The sequence below is a fragment of the Fundulus heteroclitus genome, chromosome 2 (genome assembly GCF_011125445.2).
Source record: "Fundulus heteroclitus isolate FHET01 chromosome 2, MU-UCD_Fhet_4.1, whole genome shotgun sequence".
In the NCBI taxonomy this organism is placed as follows: domain Eukaryota; kingdom Metazoa; phylum Chordata; class Actinopteri; order Cyprinodontiformes; family Fundulidae; genus Fundulus; species Fundulus heteroclitus.
Window position 1 is genome coordinate 13,776,448 of NC_046362.1, and position 24,284 is coordinate 13,800,731.

The 24,284-nt window shown below is 40.5% G+C and overlaps 2 protein-coding genes across 3 annotated transcripts in view; one reads left to right on the forward strand and one right to left on the reverse strand.

The window, feature by feature from the left end:
- Positions 1 to 1,057: 1,057 nt before the first annotated feature.
- galk2 (galactokinase 2) lies at positions 1,058 to 11,161 on the reverse strand. Its single transcript, XM_036148410.1, has 11 exons — positions 11,060 to 11,161; positions 9,812 to 10,042; positions 9,635 to 9,723; positions 6,093 to 6,216; positions 5,878 to 5,971; positions 5,619 to 5,765; positions 4,511 to 4,609; positions 4,257 to 4,409; positions 3,838 to 4,048; positions 2,476 to 2,677; positions 1,058 to 1,537 (listed from the first exon to the last, which is right to left on the reverse strand). Exons 2-11 carry the CDS (start codon positions 9,859 to 9,861, stop codon positions 1,330 to 1,332), a joined length of 1,377 nt encoding a protein of 458 aa, XP_036004303.1. The 5' UTR covers positions 9,862 to 10,042; positions 11,060 to 11,161; the 3' UTR covers positions 1,058 to 1,329.
- A 43-nt stretch (positions 11,162 to 11,204) lies between these two features.
- cep152 (centrosomal protein 152) overlaps positions 11,205 to 24,284 on the forward strand; it is a 63,759-nt gene continuing 50,679 nt past the window's right edge. Inside the window, exons 1-13 of one of the 2 annotated variants that reach the window (XM_036148376.1) lie at positions 11,205 to 11,593; positions 11,739 to 11,838; positions 15,436 to 15,545; positions 15,657 to 15,717; positions 15,820 to 16,140; positions 16,570 to 16,714; positions 17,134 to 17,274; positions 17,478 to 17,617; positions 18,118 to 18,318; positions 18,457 to 18,604; positions 20,329 to 20,420; positions 20,528 to 20,691; positions 20,802 to 21,003. In XM_036148376.1, the coding sequence (XP_036004269.1) occupies positions 11,752 to 11,838; positions 15,436 to 15,545; positions 15,657 to 15,717; positions 15,820 to 16,140; positions 16,570 to 16,714; positions 17,134 to 17,274; positions 17,478 to 17,617; positions 18,118 to 18,318; positions 18,457 to 18,604; positions 20,329 to 20,420; positions 20,528 to 20,691; positions 20,802 to 21,003 (1,812 nt within the window). In that variant the 5' untranslated portion in view covers positions 11,205 to 11,593; positions 11,739 to 11,751. The remainder of the gene's footprint in view (positions 11,594 to 11,738; positions 11,839 to 15,435; positions 15,546 to 15,656; positions 15,718 to 15,819; positions 16,141 to 16,569; positions 16,715 to 17,133; positions 17,275 to 17,477; positions 17,618 to 18,117; positions 18,319 to 18,456; positions 18,605 to 20,328; positions 20,421 to 20,527; positions 20,692 to 20,801; positions 21,004 to 24,284) is intronic. The other variant, XM_036148381.1, reaches the window with a different exon arrangement.

Consider the following 24,284-nt stretch of genomic DNA (forward strand, 5'->3'; position numbering starts at 1 on the left):
TTCCGTCCCTTTTTATATCTTGTTGTTCCTTTCAGTTTTTGTGTTGTTTGTTTTTGCAGGTTAAATACAGAAAGCCTGAAAACTGACGTTCATGGTGAACATTTGTGTTTTTTTTTTTTTTAAAAAGGCAGTGAAGGATCAAGAAAGCTGTAGATTTATAGGTCTGGAAAAAGTCTGAGACATTTCCACGAAAAAGGTGTAGGAGCCCTGGAATAGCTTCCAAATGATTAAACTCTGTAAATTAGAGGAGGGATAAGTTTTTTTTTTTACGATGCAGAACGCATTAGAAAGCACAGGGCATTACACTTTATTGATTCCGCATTTTGCCCGTCTCAATGCCATAAATCAATATGGAGAAAAAGCCTATTTTTACTTGTATGTGCCTTGTAAGGTATTTGTTTCTGTCGGACCATTTATTGATCGATGGCTTTTATTTTTTTCTGGTAATTAAGACTCCAAATGTATTTAAAAAGGTGTAAAAGAAACTCTGTCCAGTTACGGAACATATTAAAACGGTTACTTCAAAGCACAGGAAATATTACCAACAAAAGCATTAAACACATTGATTTCCACAGCAGAGGTTCAGTTTGTATTTGAGCTTAAAACTGACAAGAAATAACCAAAATGTGTGATTTTAGTGTCAGTAAAACCGACCTGCATGTGCCTCAGACCAGTAAATGAGCAGCAAGGGTCTGCTGTCGCTGTTCCAGAGGGAACTGAGAACGGTCCAGAAGCCAAAGTCCAGTTTGGGGTCTTATCTTCACAACTTGAAACTTGTCCTGTTTATGCTGTATGTCAAGTATTCATCATTGCCATGTTTTCATTATTGCATTTGCTTTTTACTTAAACATTTTTGGAGATATATTCATCCTTAATAAAGTGCAGCTGTGTTTTAGGGTCTTATCTTCACAACTTGAAACTTGTCCTGTTTATGCTGTATGTCAAGTATTCATCATTGCCATGTTTTCATTATTGCTTTTGCTTTTTAATTAAACATTTTTGGAGATATATTCATCCTTAATAAAGTGCAGCTGTGTTTTATACACAACAAATATGATGTTTTCTGTAGTGCTGTTTTATTTTTGGGGGAAAAAATCATTTGACACCATTTCTCATGTTTCTAATACTAATTATATTAAAAAATCATAACAAAAGACATATCACATAAGTGTAAATTTGGCCCTTATGTTCCCGTCTATACAGTGAGGTAAAAGATTAAACATCATTTCCAGCTTCAGAGTGTAGTAAAAAAAAATCCCAAATTTCCCTTTGTTTTAGTTGATTTGAAAAACAAAGTTAGCAAAATAAAGATGGATGGGTAAGACATTGTTACTCCTCCAGCAGAAGTGCAGCGCCGCCGCCCGGCTTCGTCACAAACAAGCTTTGTTTCTCCATTGCTGCTCTGTGCGGGTCGGGCGTGTAGTAGGCGTCTCTGACGGCTTGTAAGAAGGACTCGGCCTTCCCGCTGGGAACCATGGAGACAGCACAGCCTCCCCAGCCAGCTCCTGTCAACCTGGAGCCCACGGCGCCTGATTTCCTGCAACCAGAAGAAACGATGGAGGAGTCAGAGTCACGGCGAGGCGCTTAAACATCAGCTTTCAGCGGCAATAATCTTCAGGGAAAATTTCCAATAAATAAAGAGAGAAGTACTGAAGTATCAGAGCTATTTTCCTGCATTGGTAAAAGCTGAAATCAATAGCTTGAGTAGACTGTGTGGGAGAGGCAATTGATCATGCTACCTATAAAACACAAAGCATACTAGAAGCAGTAACAAGAAAAATGTACATTTAAGATTTTTGTAAAAGTAATTAGCTAAACACGTACAGCTCAGTAAACTATAATTATTACAAGGTTTTACGTAATTTTTGTAGATTAATTCAAAAAGAAAAAACTATCAATTACACAGTGATATATTTACATTTGTAGCCACATGGTGGCACTAGATGTAAACAAATCCATCTCAGGAGGTTCTAGATGTAGTTTCTCTTTCTAAAAGATACATTACAGATACATTTTTGGTAAATCTAAAGTTTGTTATATCCTCATAATCTTAAACGACACACAGAAACAATTTATGAGAATGCTGTTGAGCATTTCCGACGGCATATAAGGTGACAATAATCATGATGTAAAACAAGCGGAGCATCAATGGTCTGGCTCGCCCCCAAATCTTGTTAAAAGCTATTTAGTTTTCTCCCTACCGAGAGTCTAAATATCTTATCAGCACCAGCTGGTTGGCATCATTTTAAAGGAATCACAAACAACAGGTTAATAATAACGTAATTATGAGTACTGTGTAATCTAAAAACTTTTCAAACAACATTTTGTATTCAGTAAGAACGGCAAAACACGACTGAGTCTGTCTAGATGTGACTTGATGAGTAATTACAGCCTCTCAGCTAGCAATTTTATTTTTAATCAAGCATGACAATGACAAAAATCGTTTTTTGTTTTTTTTTGTCTCGCTTTACTCACAGACAGATGTCCACCAGCTGGTCCAGTTCTGGACAGCTGCACTCGTACAGGTCTCTGCAGCTGGCGTGGCTCTGGTTCATCAGCTCTCCGAGCAGCTTTATGGATTCGGCTGAACCGCCGTCGCACACGCTCTTAAACCTCATCACGCGCGCAGCTTCACCGTACACATGCTTGGCTCGCTGGTGAAGCTTGAAGTGCGTCACTGGGCGAGAGGAGAAGGGGCAAAGACTTGAACATTCGAAGTTTTAAAATGTCTGTGACTTCGGCAAAACCAGTCTTAGGATGTTGACATATATTTTGCCAAATACTGCAACAAAAAGAAAGAAGAAGTTCAAATATCATCTGTATTTCAGCAACTGAAGCATCGTTATAATGAAAACAAATCTAAATAAATAAAGATAAAAGACTGGCAAAAAAAGCTTGTCTGATTAGCATCAACAGTGGGGAAACATAAGTATCTCATTCCCTGCTGACAGAATATCAATTGAAAAAAAATATTTCAAAAATAAATGCAGGTCACTGACTGAAATAAGTATTTGATCCATCATGTTTTTATGGGGCAGAAATCTTTGCTGGCAAGAACAGCACAAAGACATTTTCTGGAGCTCACCAAGTTTCCACACATCCCAGGAGGGATCTTGACCTCCTCCTTTTAACAGAAACTCTCTAAACCCTGCCGGTTTCCTGGCTGCTGCCTTGCAGCTTGACGTTTCAGCTCCTTCTACAGATTTTCTGTAGGATTGGGGTCTGGAGACTGATCAGGTGACTCCCTGGCTTCAGTGTTTTTATTTGCCCACTCCTTTGTCTTCAGGTATTGTCATGCTTGAGTCATCTTCAGTGTTCTCCTGCTCAGTTTGGCCCCATTCATTGGCCTTAAAATGAGGACAGGTCGACCTGTACCCCTAGCTGTGAAAAACAGCCCCAAGCATGACGTGTCTGGTTGAGTTTATGCCAAAGAGATTGATTTTGGTCTCATTTGGTCAAAGAACTTTCTTGTAACCCTTCTCTGGCTCATGTAGATGTTCACTAGGGGAACAGAAGGACCTGAGATGTGTCTTTTACAGCAGGGGGGATGCAAGCGGTCACCAGTGGTGTTTTTGGTGACCGTGGTCCATCTGTCATCAGAGCGGTCTGACTGCGGTGGTGGAGAGGTTGGAAATGAAGAAACTGAGACTGTGGACTGGTGTTTATATACAAGTTACGGTAAGAAGTATGTATAAATGATATATTGATTCATTTCTGAGCAAGATGGGCACTTTACTAATCTGCTGGTCAAAGGAGATCAAACACCTATACCTGAGATTTGACTGGATCAGGTGGTAAACGTGACTCCAGAATGGACCGCGCCGTTCGGTTACCCACCATGCTGAGTGTTGGCGCTCAGCAGCTCCGCGCACAACTTCTCCGAGGTGATGCCCAGCACTTTACAGATCTCCTCACGGCCGTATGGCTCAGGATGCAACACCTCGTCCACCAGGACCAACATGTCCTCCAGGGAGGCCTTCAGCGCCGCCTGAACCTGACAGAGCTTCAACAAGCCGCTTGGATCCAGACCTCGGGCCTGCGCCAACATCTGAAGGCCAGACAGGAGGACACTGCGTGTTATCCTTTAGAGTGTTCCTTTAATCAGTGAATTTACAGTCGTGCAACTATTAGGCCATCGCTGCATTTGATTAAGTCTCAAACTGAACCAGAAATGCAACATCAGAAATGGATCACAATGTTTTCCTCAGCTTATATAAATAAAACTAATCAAGCGCAGAGCTGTGGGTGCTCGACACCTTCGTTGCGATCCGGCACTCGACCACGCGGATGTTGTAGTGAGAAGAAGCAGCTTTGTTCATCTCGACACAGCAGTTGGAGATGACGAACACGGCCCCGTCTGGCAGCTTGACGTCGGTGGCCTTCAGAGGCTGGAACTCTATCAGCTTTGCCTAATAAGCAGTTGAAATTGTGATGTCTGTTCCTTTAATAAACACCTGAATATAGAGATTTACAGTAATATGTGATGTGATTTTAAGGGGGGGTTTCATACAGTTCCTTCCTCTGCCAGGAATGAAATGGACTGGTCCATGCCTCCTGACTCGGTCCCGATGTAGCACTCGCTTTTGGCACATATCTCAGCTAGAGCCACCTGGAAAATGGATTATGGAGAAAAATTTAGAGCAACAAACACCTATGAAATCTCCACAAAATGTCAAAGAAGCATTTGACAAAAAAGGTTGTTGTTATTGCATGCGTCGTCTTGTTGGGTATTCTCCCCCCGTTTAAGGATTCAACCTGAAAATTTTCATGGTGGCCTCAACATTATGGTACAAATGTGCAACAGCAAACCAACTTTTATGGACTTTATTGGGATTATATGGGATAAAATATCAAAATTGAATGTAGAATTGTGAAGATGAAGAAAAATTATGCATAGTTTTCAGTTTCCGTTACACATGTACATCTGAAAGGATTAGTAAGCCTTTGTATTCACCCCCCATTTACTCTGATGCCCCCTAAATAAGATCAAGTGCAACCAATTACCCATCTAGTAAAGTCCACCTGGGCTTCATTTAGGTTCTGTATAACTAGAGCTGTTCTGCAAAAAAAAAAAAAAAAAAATAGGGGTTTGTTTCCACAATGAAACCTACTGGTGGCTAAATGCAGTGCGATCTAGAAAGAAAACCAGCTGCAAAAGATTTTACAGCAAGAGCTACAACGGAGGGATGAAGATCAAGGCATGTGCTTTGGTTAGAATGGCCTAGTCAAAGACCAGAGCAGAGAGTCTGAGGCAGACTTGAGATTTGTAATTCAGAGATGTTCTCCATCAGTCTAAATGGGCTGCTGCTATTTTGCAATGAATAAGGAGCGAAATGTTCGCTCTTCAGATGTTTAAAGCGGGAGGACTTGTAGCTTGTGAAGGGTGACACAGCGGAGCTGAATACATGGGTACACACATCAAATCAGTATTAACAAAAAGATTTTGAAAACCAGGTGCCTTTTTCCTTTGACTTCATAATTGGGCACAACTGGTGCTGTGCTGTACAAAAGACTGAAGTTTGCAATATTATTGAATGTGAAAAGTCCAAGGGTTGAATTGGTTCTTTGCAAGTTACCATATGTTGCTCAGTTAGAATTTGATTTAGATTTTTTTATACCTTAGAGAGAGACTTTTGGTTAGCCTCCATTGTTAAGAGGCCAGAACAGCAAACTAAGGCACTTGAACTGGACAGACCGGAGCTGGGAGGAACGGTTCCGTCTACAACACAGGACATCCCGGCCAAACGAGAGATCCCAAACTTCTCCTACACGAAAAGGAAAGCCAACTTACAATACCGGGGGATATTAAAATATTAAAAGAACGTTTTAATTTCACCACTACGCAAACACGTATGCACTTTTGCCAACACATCTTACCTGGATGCCTTTGACTCCACAGAGGAAATAATAATACCACTTTGGGTTTTTTCTGTCTATGACGATTTCCTCCGAGCACGACACTTTAAAATCCCTGCAAATCACCAGAGAAAAAGCCTTTGGGACAACGTACAGTAGAACCACACTGGTATTTTAAAACCCTTAAAGAGGTTTTTTCCAAGTAAATGAAAAGTGCACTAATTATTGCCGCTTACTGGTACTGAGGATTTGTGTTCGCCATCTGGATCATCCCAGAGTTGTTCACAGACACGGCAGTCAGGATACTCTGCTCGATAGCCATGGGGAGGACTGAGTAGCCACAGTAGTCAATGTGCTCGCCTGGTGAATGAGACAAATACAGCAAAGAAATATTTAAGACAATTACATTTCATTTGAAGGAAATATCTCTGTTTTTTGCATTTCTGGTTCTACATTTTGGGTCCTCAAGTTCTATAATAGTAGTAATACTTCAACCCCTAAACTCTGATTAGTTCTCCAAAATATTTAACCATTTATTCAGTTACTTCAAGGTTTGAACGTTTTCATTTTCCAATGATAATTCCAGATCAAATCCAGTGCAACCACCGGCCATCAGAAGTCCGCTATTTGGTAAAGAGAGTCCACCTGTGTGTGATTTAATCTCCTCTGTTTCTGTGAATGCCTCTGAGGTTTTGTTAGAGAGTAGAGCTGGACGATAGCTCAACAACAATATATTTCGATCGACGCAAATAGGTGATAGAAAAAAGTCAGTAAAAAGTTCAGTAGAATAACAGTTTTCATTCCTTCTGCATTCTAACTATGTGGATTAATACTACAGTCATTACATCCTGCCAACCAATCACAAACACAGACCCAGACACCAAGCTCCGCCCCTTCAAAGAGTTCAAAAAGCACGCGTTCTGTTTTCTTTTTTAAAAACTTGCAGTTTTGGTCAAAAGTTGGTTGAATGAAGGGTTGAGTTTGTATTCAGTGTTTGTGTGCTCTGTGTCTAAAAATATGTCATTAAGCAACAGCAAAAAAAAAAAAAAAAAAAAGGGTCAGGGCTGCACTTAAAATATATGCAATGAATTTGTTGATAATTATCGATATGGATCAATATGATTTATATTTTATCGATATGCTTCGTTTTCTATATCGTCCAGCCCTACTAGAGAGCGCTACTAAATAACCATCCTGTAGACCAAGGAGACGCAGCAGATGAGTCATGGAGACGGGTGTGAAGTTTAAAGCACAGTTAAGGTATAAAACAATATCCAAGCCCTGAATGTCTGACAGAGCGGGATACTGCACAATTGTAAACAATTACATTTTGTCATGTAGGGAAGATGGAGGAAGATGCTCTGCTCAGATTAGATAAAAAAGGAGTTGTTGCTTTTTTTTTAAAGCCTACATACAAAACACTACATTTGGTGGAAAAGCAACACTCTGCATAATCCTGAACACACTGTCTCCACAGCGACATGCGGTGGCTGCACCGCGCATGTGGAGCTCCTTTGAGCAGGGACAGGGGACGCTTGTCAGAGTTGATGGGAAGATGAGCGGAGCTGAACACGGCCCCAATTCTTGAACAAAATGACCTGCTGGAGGATGCAGAAGGTCTACGACAGGGAGCGGAGCGTAACCTTCTAGTAGGACAATGGCCCTAAGCATACAGCCGGAGCTACAGAGGAACAGGTTCAAAGCTCAGTGTACGGCAAACAAATTGCAGTGTGGCACGTGTGAAGCTCAAAGACAAGCAGCAATTGCAGTGAAAAGTGGTTCTACACAGTAGGAGTGGGTGAGATTTGGTACTATTGGGATCAGGATCAAAGTTTGTTTGCAGCTTCTTTGCAAACTTTTTTTTTTTTTTTTTTTTTTTTTTAGGTAACTGCAAGCAATTCAAGGCCCATAAACACAAGTTGTGCTCTTAACCTCCTCAGACCTGGCACATTCCTTTGTGTCCTTTATAGTGAACATTGTGTTCCCTTTATCTTCGCTCACTATTTTGGACTACCCTATCAAACCACACAGCAACGTTCTGAGGACTTTCTGCCCTTTCCAGTGTTGTGTCATGTGGTTTATGTGCTGGGAGTTCTCCTTTACTCCCCCTGAATCAAAATGGCCGAAGTAAGTCAAATATTCTACATCAGTTTCTATTGTTACCATGATAAGTAGAGATTATCTTGTTAATTAGCATGTCAATGTTTAACGATTTATCTTTTGAAATAGCAGTCTTAACTGTTTTAAATGTCTTTTGTAGTGGACAGCAAGGCAGTTTTAGGACAAAAGTGAAGCAGAAAGGGTTCTATAGAAGACAGCAGAAGGAGAACTGTCAGACGGGGAGAAGGAGGAGGACGAGGATCAGCCTGTGATAGAAGCAGGAGAAGAAGAAGATGCAGGAGAATATGATGGCATAGAGTGGGAGCAGGAAAGGAGATGTAAAATCTTGGTTACTCCTGATAGATTGACTTTAATTGATTACTTTCTTCCATAACAGATTCACACCTGCGCCACCTGGGCTTCCTGCTTACAAAGACGACCCTAAAATCCGTTAATACTGGAGTTCAAGCCGATACTTTTCACAAGCACATCCATAGCAGAATCTTTGAAGATTTGGCAACTTGCAGCAGCAAGACATAACTTCAGTGTACCAAATGCAAGATGCTTCTCTGCATTACCGAGAAGAAAACAAGCCTCCAGGATTATCACTGTTAAAAATTATCTAGACGAAGAACAACTGGATAATTAGTTATACAGCAGTCTTATAGTTCACTGATTAAACTAAATCCATAGGCTATTGTGATTGCAAATATCAAGCAACAGAAGATGAAAAAAAAATAATGAAGATTTTTTTTTTTTATCAAATGTAATGTTTTCTTAGGTTAATGCCATTCTAAAACCAGAGGGTGTTCATTTTTATTTATTTATGTTGTAACTTTAGACTTAAATCGTCCTGTTGTCCACTATAGTAGACATGCTAGTGAAATGTAAATAAAAAAAAATGATATTGTTTGGTGTTCTTTGAAGCTTAAACAAATGGGAAATCCCATAAAAAAGAAATTAGAAGATGCTTTTTTTTTTGGTTCTCAAGGGGAAGGCATACATTTTAAATAGGCTTCACCAGGACAGAAGTGTGATTTTTATTACCAAACTGCACACATTAATGGCATTTATTCGTACTGTTTGATTTACTGGTAATCTAAAGGAACCAACAGTGGAAAAAATGACAAAACTAACACTGCTGACAGCATTAGCAGTTTTGGGGACTTTTCGTTTATTGTTGTCAAGATAAATTCGAACTTTCATCATAAGATATTTTTCACGATAATGATAACCGATACGATAAATGCCAACCCCCTACTACAAAGTATTGGTTGCATGTCAGAGATCTAATATTTTTATTTGGAAACAAACTTTAAAGAGACATCCATCCCCTTGTCCTACTTTACTTTAGGTCTGTCAAATTAAAACCCAATGAAATTATAATACAGTTTGTGATTGTGATAAAAAAAAAATTTAAAAAGTATAATTTTATAAAGCCCCACAGCGAACCATACACTCCCTAGAGGACCTTCATGGGACAATGTGCAACTAATTTGGCTTTTAATCATATTAAATGTGGTCTGGTGGGTTTAGACTAACAGACTTTAGTGAAACACAACCATCTGAATACGAAGATGAAATAAAAAAAATAACAATGTAAAAGTAAAAACACTTTAAGATGTCTAATGCTTTATGTTTCTAAAATAATGGATTATTTTATTTTTTATTTAATTACCTATTAGGTTTACCCTTCCAGGTGCACGTGCATAGAAGAGAGGAGATTCTCCAAACTTTGCTTCAAAGTGACATTTCAAGTTTTTCAGCCTGTGCATGAGAAGAATAAGAACTGGTCAACAGGAGATGAAGTGCAGATTTCAACAGCGGCCAATCAGCACCTGTCGCTGCTTCTCACCTTTCATTAGACGTTATCTCGATCTTCAGTCTGGGTGGATTAGAGGCCATGTTTACCCGCGTCCGAGATAATTTGGCTTTAAATCGGTTTCTGGTCGAAGAACTCACACAGCCCGACTGCTGTCAGCTGACAGTCCTCCACAGCAATCCCGGATATGAAACCACCGACCTCCGGTCAGCTGAGGCACTGAATGTGGCTGCGTGTGTTGAGTGGGATCTGACTCGGGATCAGCTACAGAGGCAAGACGCGGAAACCGGAGAGCCATGAACTATTGTCCTACACTGGCCACCGTAGAAAGCGAAGCCCACTCGCGTTGAACAGACTGATCTCTATTTGTGGTTGAACATGTCTGTATAGTTTTATTAATAATCTACAGTCTGAAACACTGATTGCACAGTGAATAATTTATATATATATATATATATATATATATATATATATATATATATATATATATATATATATATATATATATATATATATATTTTTTTTTTTTTGGTTTGTATATATTTTAGTAGCGCGTAAAGGTCCCCTGATCCATTCTGCTGTTGTGGATGATTTCAGTCAAAACAGATAGACTACACAGGAAAGCTAATATAAAAGAAGAGGAGGAAAACCTAGATACAAATGCTGTGCGCATATTCCATTTTTTTATTCAATCGAGTAGATAACATGAGGATTAATAAAATATTCCGGTTATCACATTATTACAAAAGTCTCAAAGTTCTAACAACATCGTGACAGGAACAACATGATCATATATAGAACAAACATGAAACCTATACTGTATTACGTTTTTACAAGCACAAAATTGTAAAATATTATAGAGATTTTTGTTGCACATGAAAAGTTTTATAATCTCAGCATTATGTATATTGTAATAACAGTAATGTCATGACAATATTGTACAAACATGGAAGAGATTAGCACCATGACGTTTTGTTGTAATACGAATTTTCACATTATCACGTTTTAATATAAGGTATATTTTTATTTTCCTGATATTTGGCACGAATTTTCGTGCAGATATTGGTTTTTTAAATCAAATATTCCTCCAATGTTATTATTCTGTTGTTTTATTCATCTACCGGTATCTTGGTTACTACTGAACCAGTAAACTATCAATCTCAAGAACTGTAGCGAGCATAGACATAATATAAGATGTATATATATGTCTATGGTAGCGAGTATCAAGAACTACACTACCCATAATTCTATCAAATGTGTTACCATGGAAACGTTGCTCACCTGGCATGGTTCCGGAGATAGAAACGAAAGCCCAAACATTTATAACATGTCCGTTCAACTAAGTGTACGGAACACGAATGAATAAATCGGTGAAATAGTATTTATTCTGCTTATTCGTGATGCTGCATACACTTGTTGAGCAGTTTTTCTTTGTTCCTGTTGTGTACACGATCCGCGCGAGTCTGGCGCTGCTAAAGCGCGCGAGTTTTCAAAGTGGGCGAGTCAACGGTACGAGGATGTTCAACAGGCTAGTTAGCTAGCTAACCAGAGTTAGCATCGCAACTTACAGAGTTTACTGCCTGGGAAAACGCTCGTAAAGTGGCGTTAAACTCCGTACTGGCTGCGTTTACGAGAAACAACCCGGATGTAAAGGTTTTTCACGCACTTGTTTATTTAAAAAGGAAACAAACAGTTCAGTTTCGTCGCAGCTTTTTCATGTAAACAGTAGCATGGGTAGCATCCAGCGGTCAAAGGCAGCGTTGCTTGGATGAGCTACTAAAAGAAACTGCCAATTCTTTTCCGGTGTTCCAGTCGGTAAGTCATAAATGAGCACATCTGTTTGTGACAACAAAAAATCAGATTTACATGCATTTGAGGTTAGCTTTATACGTGACTGTACTGTCCCTGGATACGTGAACAGAGTACCAAGCTGACCAGACTGTTTACTCTCCTTCCCCAGCAGGCAGTGCAACATGTCGATTGATTTTGACAGCGCTGCTCTTCAGACTCAGCATGATGAAGACGAATACGACCAAGAAGACTACGCGAGAGAGCAAGAGGTGCAAAACTCAGCATGTCAACAGTGTTTCAGCTATTTGCTGAAACGTGTTTCGAGCCATGATTTTACACCTGAACCTAAATATAAACACAGCATTACACCTGATTATTTTTAATGTACCTGCCATTCATTGGCACTATACCTTTCCTGTTTTAGATTAGTTGGTATTTCCAAAATAGTCTCCATGTCATTATTCTATAAAATGAGATGTCTTTTTTTTTTCAGAGCATAAAATCTTACCTTCCTCAAAGTCAGGTACCTACATAAAATGAAATTACTATGTATTTAAGCGATTTGGGAAAACTCAGATAATGATGTGAATTAACTATGTTTGGTTAATTCACAACAAGAGGTAACTGGAAGTAAACTGCGCAACATTAGAAAATCTTGCGACGGCAATAAAAATGGTAAATATTGTGATGATTGTATCAAGTGATATGTGCCTATTTTATCCTTTCCTCCTTTTTTTCATCTGTGTTTGCATGACCACGTTATGTTTAGTATTTTTAGGCAATCCATTGGTGTCCTGTGTGACCATCTGCTTGCAAAAGATGCTGTCCAACTGCCTAAATATTACATTGGCATGACAAATTCAAGTCCGTAACACTTGAAACATATTAGCCAACAATTGGTGCACCTCAAACATTCTTTTGCAATATAAATATTGCACAGACTGGTATTGTGATGATGATATAGTCACAGTATATTGTGCAGCCCTAACTGGAAGCCATCAAACACTCTCCCTCTGTGTAACATTGTGGAAAAACCAAAAGATCAGGAAGAGAACCGTTCCTCTGTTCATTCAGGAATGAAATGGGTTCTCTGTTTCAGAGATATTGTGGGCAATGTGTTTATCAGTCTCCTGTGGTCTGATGAAACTAAAATGAAAGTGTTTAGCCATGGTGACCATCATTACATTCGGAAGAATTGGGGAGATACTCGCAAGGCTCACAACAGCGCCATTCCCAAAGTGAAGTACGGGTTTGGTGGTGTCATTGTTTTGGGCAGGAGAGACTGGTGCGCTTCCCAAAATAGATGCACAATATATGGAAAAGTCAATATGTGGAAATATTAAAGCAATATTTCAAGATATCAGTCAGGAAGTTGAAGCCTGGGCCACAAATCAGTCTTCCTATTGGACACTGATCCTAAGCATACAGCCAAACTAGCTAGAAAGTAGCTGAAGAACAGAAAAGTATTGGAGTAGCCTGTACAAAGCCCTTATCTCAGTCCTATAGAAAAACATTGCTAGATATGAAAAGGTGTTAGAAAAGCAACCTGACTCGGTTACACAAGCTCTGTCAGGAGGAATCGATAAAAACTCCAGCAAACCGATATGAGAAGCTTGTGAAAGGACAACCACAACATCTGACCTAGTTCTAGTTTATTGTACAAGTACAGTATTTGCCAATTTCACTAAATAATAAAGAGTAGTATGTAAACGTCTGAATTAAAAACATTTCTATATAGAGGCAAGTCACATTCAATAAATCAAAATATTATTGAAAATGTAATTTATTTCCGTAACTTAAATAACTAATTGAAGTACTTAATTATTCACAGACTGTTTTTAAGCCTTTTTAGTTTATGATGATTTTCCACTTACAGCTAATCAGAAAATGTCATTCAAGATTAGAATATTGCATCAGCCCCAAAAAAGATAATCTTTAATAAAGAAATGGGGGCTTAATGAAAAGTATGCTTCGTACCTGCTTCCAAAGGGTCCTTTTAAACTGATAAATTATCCACTTGGCAGGCATATTTTACTTTATAAATATGATTTTGTGTAAAAAAAAAAAAAAAAAAAAAAAAGGCAATCTTCATTCTCATTAACAACTTCACTGACCTGAAACAGAAGAGGTTTAGTCTTGTTTAATGTGATACAGTAAAGATTAGACTTTATCTTTTTATGACTGGCATGTAAATGTCTGGTTTCTACTTTACATGGACTGATAATGATTTGCGTGCATTGGAATAAATTGGAATATAACTTAAACGTTAATTTACTGCAGTAAATTTACTGCGGTGTTCTTAAAACAGAAAAGTCAGTGTACTGCAACGTACTTCCATCTACCTAACAGTAAATTCACTCCACACGTGGTTAGAGCTCGTTTTGCATGAATATCTGCGTCCGTGCTGCCCTGGCCAATCATGAGGTGGCGTGGCTGAGGTGTTGAGTAAAGCCCAGGTTGGCTTTTAGCTCTGCCGGGGTCGTCTTTACTGCCGATGGCACCTTTGACGGCGTGGGCAGGCGTGGAGTTCAGCGAACGGTTTAGTAAATGTGTTTTGTTTGGAGCCGTGGTCGGCGGCTGGGAGAAAGCTCTACGGTAGCACCTCACCGTCACTGAGAGCTGTCACATCACGGTGTATGAAAACCATTCAGCCTCACCACACAACACTTGCCTGCTTTTCATCCGGCCGTGCGATAAGTCTGTCATGTTCTTGTTTGCTGTTTGAACAGTGTTGCTTCCAGGAGCAACAAAGTGGGCGTAGTTTGGGTTTCAAAAATCTCAGCCGCCCTGTCACAGGTCCACCTCCACTCCCACAGTCAGTGTGTGAGCTATTATTGGCTCGGCGCAAAAAGGCCTCCTCCCAGGTGTGTCGTGCTGAAACTAGCTCTGCCCTGTGGCCTCCCTACTTTCTCAGGTTTGCTTCCACTCTTGATCCAGTTTTAGCCCGAGTGACGAGGGAATAAATGTTGCTGAGCTGCTGACCAATGGGCTGCTAAAAAAAACAATTTTTTCCCTTCTAAAGGATTTTTTTAATATATTCATGGTAACCTACTTATTGCACACAGGCTGGTCAAGTGGAACGGGTTGGCTGCCAGTAACTGGAATGTTTCTGCCCCAGTAAACCCTGCTATATGTTGCTGTTTTTGTTTTTTTGTTGAACAATGGAGGGCTCTGGGAGCGAAACGCAGCGCTGTCACAGGGAGCCGACGACATGCCACGCACGCTTTGAATGTTTCACGTTGGAGGTCATCCCTGCAGACCAAATAGGCGACGGGGGCGCCTACCTCGCAGCTTTACGCATAGAATCAGAGGATTTTTGTTAAATGTGTCATTGTGTTGCGATGGGTCCGTCGGTCGTGGACACGGTGGAGGATCTGAGGAATATCCATCGGTCCTTGTGGGAAGTAAGTCCAGCAGGCTCTGCTTGTTTTGTTGAGCACACATGGCAGGCTGAACAGGAGAGCCTGTTCTGTCTTTTACCGATGCAACATTTGCTCTGCTGATATTTTGTTAAAAGTATGGCTGAGGCATTATATTTGTCAGTTTCAGATGGCATTTTATTCGAAAAAGGTTCCCTGTTGATTGATGTAAAATTGGACTCATTGTGGGAGCATGAGTCAGAGTTTGTTGAACGATAATCGCTCCAAAACAAATTACTTTTAGTTTCACCTCAGAATCTTCATAAAGCTGAAGTAGCAACAGTTTTTTCACTTTAATGTTTTTCTGATTACTTCCCCCTCCTTTTTCCTGCTTCTCCTGTCGTCATTGATCGGCTCTCCCCGTGTTATTTCTTTACTCTGTGTTGCTTTATAACTTTGTTGCTGAGCGACCAGGGTGACTAATTTCCATGTCTCACGTCTCTGCAGTTGCACAAGCTGCTCACAGACCTACCGGATGACATGCTGGAGGACAGCCGAGACTCCTCCTCCCCGGAGCCGGAGTGCTCGGCCTACAGCCATAAAAGCACCGGCGACAGGTAACACGTGTCTCTGTTGACGCTTCGGTCTGATCTGGAGAAGTTGAGGCGCGCCTCGCCTCAGAGGGAAGCTGCACCGCAGCACGGTGATGTGTTTGTGCTTTCTCTCAGCCCGCAGTCCAAGTGGAACCAGGACTGGGCCGACCATGCACGGCCGACCTCTCACACACAGGTTGTCTTAGTTTGTGTTCGTATTCGATCATTTCCGTCCAGGATTCACAGGGAGTTGGAAAAAAAAAGCAGATGAGTAATGCTGTCACCTGTTGCTCTGAAGGCCCATGAAGTCGACTACGACCACGGCTCGCATGATGAGTACGCCTACCAGGACCGTCCTGCGCACGCTAACGGACATCTGAGTCGCCCTCGTAACCCGTTACCGGCTCACGCCTGGAACCAGGACCTTCACTTTGCTCAGGACAGTCCTGCACACGCCAACATGGACTCAGACGTATATGCAGAGACTGGGGATTTTTCTGCCGAGTTCGAGCCCAGGTTGCGCCCTGAAAGCACCAAAAACCATGTGGATTATAACGGAGACGGAGGCTACAGGAGCCAGCAGTGCCATGGCGACCACGGCGCCAGAAACCATTTCCAAGTAGGTGATCCGCTTCGACTTCGCAACCATATCAGCAGAGATCGTGATGCTTTTTTATCTGAAATCAAAATTTCTAAGGAGGAAATTGGTGTTAAAAACACTGAATGCATTTATTATATCTCCTGCCACCTGCGTATGGTCTACAGTTGCATATTTATTACCTTTTAATATTGTCAAGTTATTTTTAAACAATTGTTTTTAAACAGATGTGGGTCTCGTTTTTCTCTTTTCTTTGTTTTCCCCCCACTGCCGATGTCTCTGTAGAGTTGTGTGGAGGTGTATAAAACTTGTTGTACCACTGGGAAATAAAAAAAGAAAAAGGTCGTAAGGCTTAACTTACCGCTGTCTGTTTCGACACTCGGATTTTATCACTTGAAACGGTAACATTTTCTCCTCCAACGTTCTGCTTTTCTTTGTTTCGATCTGCAGGCGTTAAACTCTGGAGCAGCCGATCACGGCGTTAATCAGTACACGGTTAATTACAACCCCCAGCATCCCGCCCATCACCCACACGCCGCACAGCACAACGATCAGTTCGAGCAGCTACAGAGGGAATTTTTTGATTCGACGCAACGTGAGTTTCTGGTTGTTTTGACGTTGAATTGAAGTATTAACGTTGTAATTGGTAACCAAAAACTGGAATGCTGAGGATTGTGAAGCCTGACCAACTATTAGGCAGATTTTGACTTGATGCAAAACCTGTGCAGCCATATAGTTATAGAGTGAACTCTAAATTAAATTGTCCTGTAACATTATCTTAAAGTGTTTGTGTGGGTTTTGTATTAAAATGATGGAGATTAGAGGAAGCTTTACTTGAATCAGGATGTTCAGACAAGGACCTATAAGTGGATTAGATTATATTACCTTTATTTAACAGGAGCGATAATGTTTAATTGCAACCTTAAAAGCTTCAATTATTTAAAGAAAACGATGCTTTTACTAGGACTGAATGTTAAATAACTTTGGGTATCCAAATGTCGGCGGGGTTTTCAGAAACTGCTGATAGGGAGCAAGTGGCCCAGCTGCAGGTTTTAAACAAAGCTCAGCAGCGGCAAATAGAAGACCTGGAGCGGAAACTGGAGGATTCACGCCGTAATATGAGATACATCGAGCACCAGTTCGCAATCGTCAAAGGTTTGTCTCACACTTTGTCTTCACAACATGGAGAACCTTACTCCTCTGAAGTAAATAATCTCATGCAGTGTCTGATTAATTAATAAATTATAGTCCATCTGCAGCTTCAGAGTACGGTCCTGAAAGGAAAACTTTTCATGCGTTACCGTCGCTAATATATGTGACTGTGTCTGGCGTTGTTGTTTTTAACAAATGATCGACAGATGAAAAAGACGGCCTTGCGGTGAGTTTCAAGGAGTCAAGTCGGTTGATTGAAGAAGCAAAAAAAGGAGAGGCTCTAATGCAAAACAAACTAAAGGCTCTGGAGCAGCAGATCCACGTCCTCAAAGAGAAAGACCAGGAGGTAAATGCTTCGCTGACACTCGCCATGATTCCTTTACCTGCTTAATATCTAATTTACTTGCTAATCTGTGATCAGATATCATTTCTGTGTAGGGCTAGGCGATATGGACCAAGAATAATATCTCAATATTTTATAAATGGTATTTATCTCGGTATGTTTTTCATAAAGTAATTATAAAAAGGCATCTCTGAATCAAAGCTTTATCCCAAATGTCTCACAGGCACATTTTTTTTCAACAAACAGCTGTAGATAAACATGAGAAACAGCTGAAAAATAACACAAATAACATTAGAATTATAACGCAACATTGGCCATCTCGATAAAAACGATATAGTCTTTTTAAAAATGCTCTATATTTAAAAAAATCTCGACATTTATGCCTCAACAGAAATGAAATCTCCAAAGTTATTTAATCTGACGTATTTCCTTCCTTTGTTTTGTGGAGTTTTCTGTTTACTAACGCCGTTCCAAGTCTGAAGTCTTTATGTGTCGTGTTGCAGAACGAGAAGAAGCTGAAGGTAGCCGACGCGGCAGTGGACAGCATGAAGCAGCAGATGCTGGAGCTCTGCCGCTCCGACACGCTGTCCAGGACGCGGCAGCAGCACGACAGAGACCTCGCCGTCATGAAGGAGCAGCACGAGGCGGCGCTGCTGGCCTTACAGCAGAGGCTCGACTCCACCTCTCAGGCTCTGAACGACCAGGTGAGCGTTTTGAGCCACACGTCAAACACGGTTTCTTCACCAAAACGTATCATTTTGGAATCAGACGTCCGGTTTAGTAACCCGCAGAGCTTGTGGGTTTGTGATTGTTCTTCTGCGTGTTTATTTCGCCGCTTCTAGACTGAAGTTAGTCAGAAGCTCCAGCAGCAAGTCAGGCAGCTGGAACGTCAGCGAGAGGAGGAGCAACTGGAGAGAGCCAGAGTCGTCAACTCGCTCAGCATGCGCCTGGAGGAGAGTCAGCAGCAATGTGCCAAGCTGCTGCAGACCAGTCAGTGGACTTTTGTTCTGAGATTACAGCGCTTTGAAAAGTATTGGCACCCTTACAGATTTGGGTTGAACGATTTTAGGAAATAATCTAATAGATTGATGATTTTTTTAATCTTAATATTGCAATTTAATGCGATTATTAATTTTTTCAGTTTAATTTATCATTTCTTTTTAAATATATACAAACAACAAATCAATCTGTTTCATCGTTGTGCAGATCAGGTGCTAAAAGAGCCACTGTGTCTCGACTTGGAGCAGAAATGATTGCGTTCTGCCTACGATTTATTTCAACCAAAATTACGATTTTGATTTAGACTTTTCTCTGCAGTAACTACAAGCAACAAAAATGGCCTCTAGATAAAGATGTTTGTAAACAAGGACTATTTAAAACAAGAACTTTTAATGTTTTTATTAATCAGAATATTATTCAAGAGAGCAGCTTTTAATTGATTTTGACATCAATCCTTGTTGATTATAAAGTGCAATCAACAAGCAAGTCTATGTATTAAACTAATTGACCACTACTTACTGTTATGGTGAGATTCCTGAAAGTTTCTGGTAAAACAGTTTGATTATATAAACTCTAAAACAAGTAATAAAATTAGATTATTTCACTGCTGCAACTGTCTTCTCTTCCATGTGGAAGCAAACCCACTTTAAACATATTACTGACAGCTAAAGGACGCGTCTGATCCACTAATTGTTACATAGCCAAAAAATTGCAGACCTCTGAGATTTGGAAATTGCGTTTTTTAAATTATATTGCAAATGCGATTAATTGTTCAGCCCTATTAGAGATTCCTCTTGTTTTTTGTTTTTTTTATCACACTTACATAAAATGTCTCAGGTTATGAAAAACATTTTAGGTCAGACAGAGCTAACCTCATTAAATACAAAATGCAGTCCCCAAATGAAGAGTTTTTTATTTATTAAGGGTAAAAGGGTCACCCACCAACTCTGTTAAATCAGGATTTTGCTGTGATTTGGTGTCTGACAACATGATGTAGGCTAAAGATCTGATAGAGCAACACATTATGCCCTGGTCTAAAGAAATTCAGAAACTTCTCTGGCGTCTCACAGTCTGGAAATGGTTACAACACTATTTCTAAAAGCCTTTGGACTCCTGGGAACCTCCACAAGTGGAGAAGACATGGAACAGTGGTGACCCTTTGCTGGAGGGGGCGGCCTGCCAGGATTACACACACCCATTGCAGCATCCACAGCGCTGACACCTTAGCTGTAAACTACTACAGACCAAAATGAGCTCAAAGGTCAAATCCTGAGGAGCCTTTAGGGAAAATATTCTCAGTACTGGAGGGAAAGACGCGGACCTTTTTTATGAAAAGTGTGCTTTGTTCCATCTGCAGGAAAACTAACCAGCAGTCAGTGTGATAATCTAGAGCTGCTTCGCCTCTTCAGGACTTTGATGAGCGGTTGTTAGGTTTAAGGGATGATTACTTTTTCCACATTGGGCCAAATTGGTTAGGAAAGCATTTCCCTCTAAATATGTCGAGTCATCATTTCAAAACAACTTTTTCTGTTTGCTTAGGTTAACTTTCTCTGCTCTGAAGATGACCTGAAGCATTTAAGTATCAGCAACAAAATAAACCCTTCAGGGTGCAAATACTTTTTCACAGCATTGTATGGATTTGGATGTAAAAAACCTTTTGCTGAACCTAACATGTTTGTTCTTATTGTTGAGCCGTTTTGTTTGTTTCCCTTCAGATTCGGTGCAAGAGGCGAGTCAGATGCAGATCAAACTACAGCAAGCCCAGTCGGCCAAGGCGCTGAGTGAAAACATGAACAAAGTTTTACAGGTTTGCTTTCCGCTTTCTCTCCCATGCAACACAACCCTTTTTTAAAAGGTGTGCCAGGACGCAACTGTTTGAACTTGTGAACTTAAGCCTTTTTTTTCATCTTAAAGGAAGACATGGCTGAACTGAAAGAGCAGATTACGCTGTACGAGTCTGCGCTGAAACACGGCGTCGTGTCAGTCGACCTTGGTAACGACTGGGAGAACCATTTGTCTGAATCCTGCTTGGATCTGGGACTGAAGAAACCCGAAAGGAGAAACGGCACACTTCACAGGTACGCTGTGGTCGCTGAGGTTTCACTTTGCCTTTTGAGTCGCATTTAACTCCAGAGCTTTAGCGTCACCGCTTCGCGGGACTCACAGTTTTCCGTGTTGTCGTCGTCAGCACCGCTCTGCATCACCTGTCAGACTCCAAGCTGCCCAAGGACGAAGCTTTAAGGCTGCTGCGAGTGGAAATGCAGCGCTGCCTGGGATGTTTAAAGGGAAAGAGACAGAAGATCAATCAGCTGCAGGAAGAGCTCCAACACTCTCAGGCTCGAGTCAGCGAGCTGCAGGCCCAGCTGGAAGAGGAAAAGCTCAAGTCTTCAGTAAGGGCTCCCCCTGATGGATAGTTTGGAGGATTAAGTCAGATTTATCACCTTGTGATCTTGTAGAGAGAATGAAATAGTGCCTCTCCCCCTTATATGCCCCCTTTTTTTTTTTTTTTTTTTTTTATAGTATAACCACAAACCTCAATCTACAGGACTGTCTCAGAAAATTAGAATATTGTGATAAAGTTCTTTATTTTCTGTAATGCAATTAAAAAACATGAAATGTCATACATTCTGGATTCATTACAAATCAACTGAAATATCGCAAGCCTTTTATTGTTTTAATATCGCTGATTATGGCGTACAGCTGAAGAAAACCCAAATATCCTATCTCAAAATCATCCCAGGGGTCTCCAACCTTTACAATTCACAGAGCCCGATTTGCCCTCAGTCCAACTAAATAAAGCATAATTTTTACTGTCCCTCCTCCTCAGGCCAGAGAGGCCAACTCAATGAAACATCCGGAGACGACCGAAGACGCTCTGAAAGAGTTCATGAGAATAAAGGAAGAAAAAAAACACCTGCTGGAACGAGTGGAGGTTGACTTCAGTCCTTTGCCATTATCTTAGTTGTTTTTTTATTTGGGACAAAGTGTTAAAACTATTTTACTGTCACCCTTTAGCTGCTTGAAAAGAAGCACAAGGAGCTGAAACAGAATGAGGAAAAGCTGAAGTCTGCCAACTCTGAGCTGTGCACCAAAATGAGGGAAATGATCCAAGAGTTGGACCAAGAAAAGCAAGAAGCTGCCGAGAGGTAAGACTCAGGATGACGTTGGACATGTATAGTGATTTCTTTGTGTGTGTGTGTATATATATTTATTTATAATTTTCCATAGGACTGAGCGGATTAATCAGCAGTATAGAGATGATGTGGTGGACCGGGTCAGAGCAGAACTCATTCAGGAACACAATGCTGAGGTGGAGCAGCTGACAGCGCAGCACCAGCAGCAGATTCAGCATTTACAGTAAGTCTCTGCTCCTATTAGAGCTGCTAAAATAATTGATACCTCAGTATAATCGATAATTATTTAAAGATGCTCATTTGCATCAAAACTAATGTAAGCTGACCCAATCTCATTTGCCCAAGTTGTCGCGTTTCTTCCTATAGAAGTGGCGCTGCAGTGCCAGAGACACTCGGGGGTCCCTCCGCTTCTTGCAGCTTCAGCTAACCATAATCATGATCTGCTGCTGCAAATAATAAACTCTGACGTGTGGAGTACAGCCAGGAAAAAAAAAAAGCGCTGTTTGAACATTAGCATCATGGACAGGGACAGCCCGTTCTGACGGGGTTCTGTCAGTCTGAGCTCCCCTGTTGAGCTATGCTTCCCAGGTCCGCGGTTCAAAACCAACAACCTGCCGTTCTACTGCGGTACGAATAAACACAGGAAAATGTTCATCAGCCGGCACAGAATATGGTGGAACCAGACTGAAGCTGACAATTAGAAACTTAAGACGACTAAAAATGTAAGAACCTGTAGCTGCTGCTTAAGGTGACCATTAAAGCAAATATTCTGTAAAATGACCAGAAAGACAGAAGTTGTATATTAGATCAGACCAATGGAGCGGATCCTTGTTTACACTGTAAAAACATCTTCTATATGCACCAGATCCATTTAGACAGTTTATTTTAATGTATCAGGATCCTTTTATTTGTCCTTCAGTGATAAAAAATGTATTTTATCAGTAGGGCTGGGCTTAAAAACAAAATCTCTGATTTTATTATACCAAATCAGATTTATTATTTTTCTTCCCTTTCCTTTCATAAAAACGAATTACAGAAAATATTTTTTTTAAACTTGCTTTTATTCCAATCATTTTGTCTGGGAGTTGACCTGAATTAAAAATACAACCCTGTGGTCGTAAACAATGACTAACATAAAATGTTTCCTCCCCATGTTTTACACAATGAGCTAGTTTTGAGACCAGGCTTCGTTCGCTTGTGTAATTTCAAGCCAACTTAAATAACTAGTAAATTAATAAATTTAGGTGGGTCTTGTGGAATATTTTCAATATATATTTTCTTAAACTTATGCATGCTAGTACCAAAACAATTTTGCCTTTCAGGACCGATAGAGTGCAGAGTTTCATGCAAACCCAAGAAGTGCATTGGAAAAAGAAAAAGAAAAATATCCAGATTTTCCAAAAATAAAAGCTTCATAAATTGTAAAATTAAATTAATCTGTTAAATCAATTTATAGCCCGGCCCTAATAATCAGCAAATTTGTAAGCAAATGGAAGCAAGTTGTGACCCACTGAAGATAATCGATTATAATAAAATAGTGTAGTTTCACAAACAATAGTAACAATTATATGAAGTGTAATCTTGTCTACAGTTTTACCAAGCAGGGTGGTGACACTTAATTTCTTTAACAAGGGTTGAGTTGTGCCCTACTTATTGGGTTTTGTGGTAATTAAGGAAGTTGACATTTTTTCTTATTGTCAGTTTGAAATTTTCAGTACATTGACTAAAATAATGAAAGCTTTTGCAAATAATTTCTGCGGCACTTTTTACTTCCTCCACAGAGACCAGCTGTCAGAAGTCAGTGATAAGATGCTGGCTGTCCAGGAATGTTACATCGCCGTGTGCAAGGAGAAGTGTTTCCTGGAGGAAACCGTACAGAAGCGGGAGAAAGAGGAGAGCAGCACAGCTGTGGCGAAGCTGAGAGATGAACTAGAGGCCCAGCATCGCGCCTCTGTGATGAAGCTTAAAGAAGACTGGTCCAAGGAGAAAGAGGCTGAAATCCAGCAGGAAGTGAGCTCTCGTGTCGCTTCCGCTGAAGCCAAATGGAAGAAGGAACTCCAGGAGGTCCGACTTCTTCAATAAATGCTGCCCAGCTCCTTTATTTTTACCCATTTCTGGTTTAATTCAAGACATTTTTCTTTCTGTCGGGGCGCAGAAGCTGGAGGAGGCAAAGAAGGAGAGAAACCCGGACACTGCTGAGGTGATCTGCCAAACAGATGAGCCAGAGGCCGGCGGCCGGACGATTAATGCCGAGGAGCTGGACTCCAGGCTCGCTGCCCAGAAACAGCAGCTGCAGCTGGAAGCTGACAAAGTGCAACGCAGAGCTGTGGAGGACGCCAGGAAGCAAATCCAGAGAGAGCTGGAGGAGAAACACCTGAACGATATGGCCAAGCAGGTCAGATGGTGTTTTTTAATGAAAGCACAAAGCAAACAAGCTTTTTTTTACTTAAACTGTAGATTAATTCTGTGCATTAATCCTATAAACCATTATTCTAATTAATTTAGCTGACATTTAAAAGCTCAGACTTAGCGGTAGA

Coding starts and splice junctions, on each gene's coding strand:
- galk2 (XM_036148410.1), bottom strand. CDS start 9,861: ATGGCCTCTAATCCACCCAGACTGAAGATCGAGATAACGTCTAATGAA. Junction 5,766..5,877: donor GTGGAGTCAAAGGCATCCAG/GTAAGATGTGTT, acceptor CTTTTCGTGTAG/GAGAAGTTTGGGATCTCTCG. Junction 1,538..2,475: donor CAGCTGGTGGACATCTGTCT/GTGAGTAAAGCG, acceptor TTCTGGTTGCAG/GAAATCAGGCGCCGTGGGCT.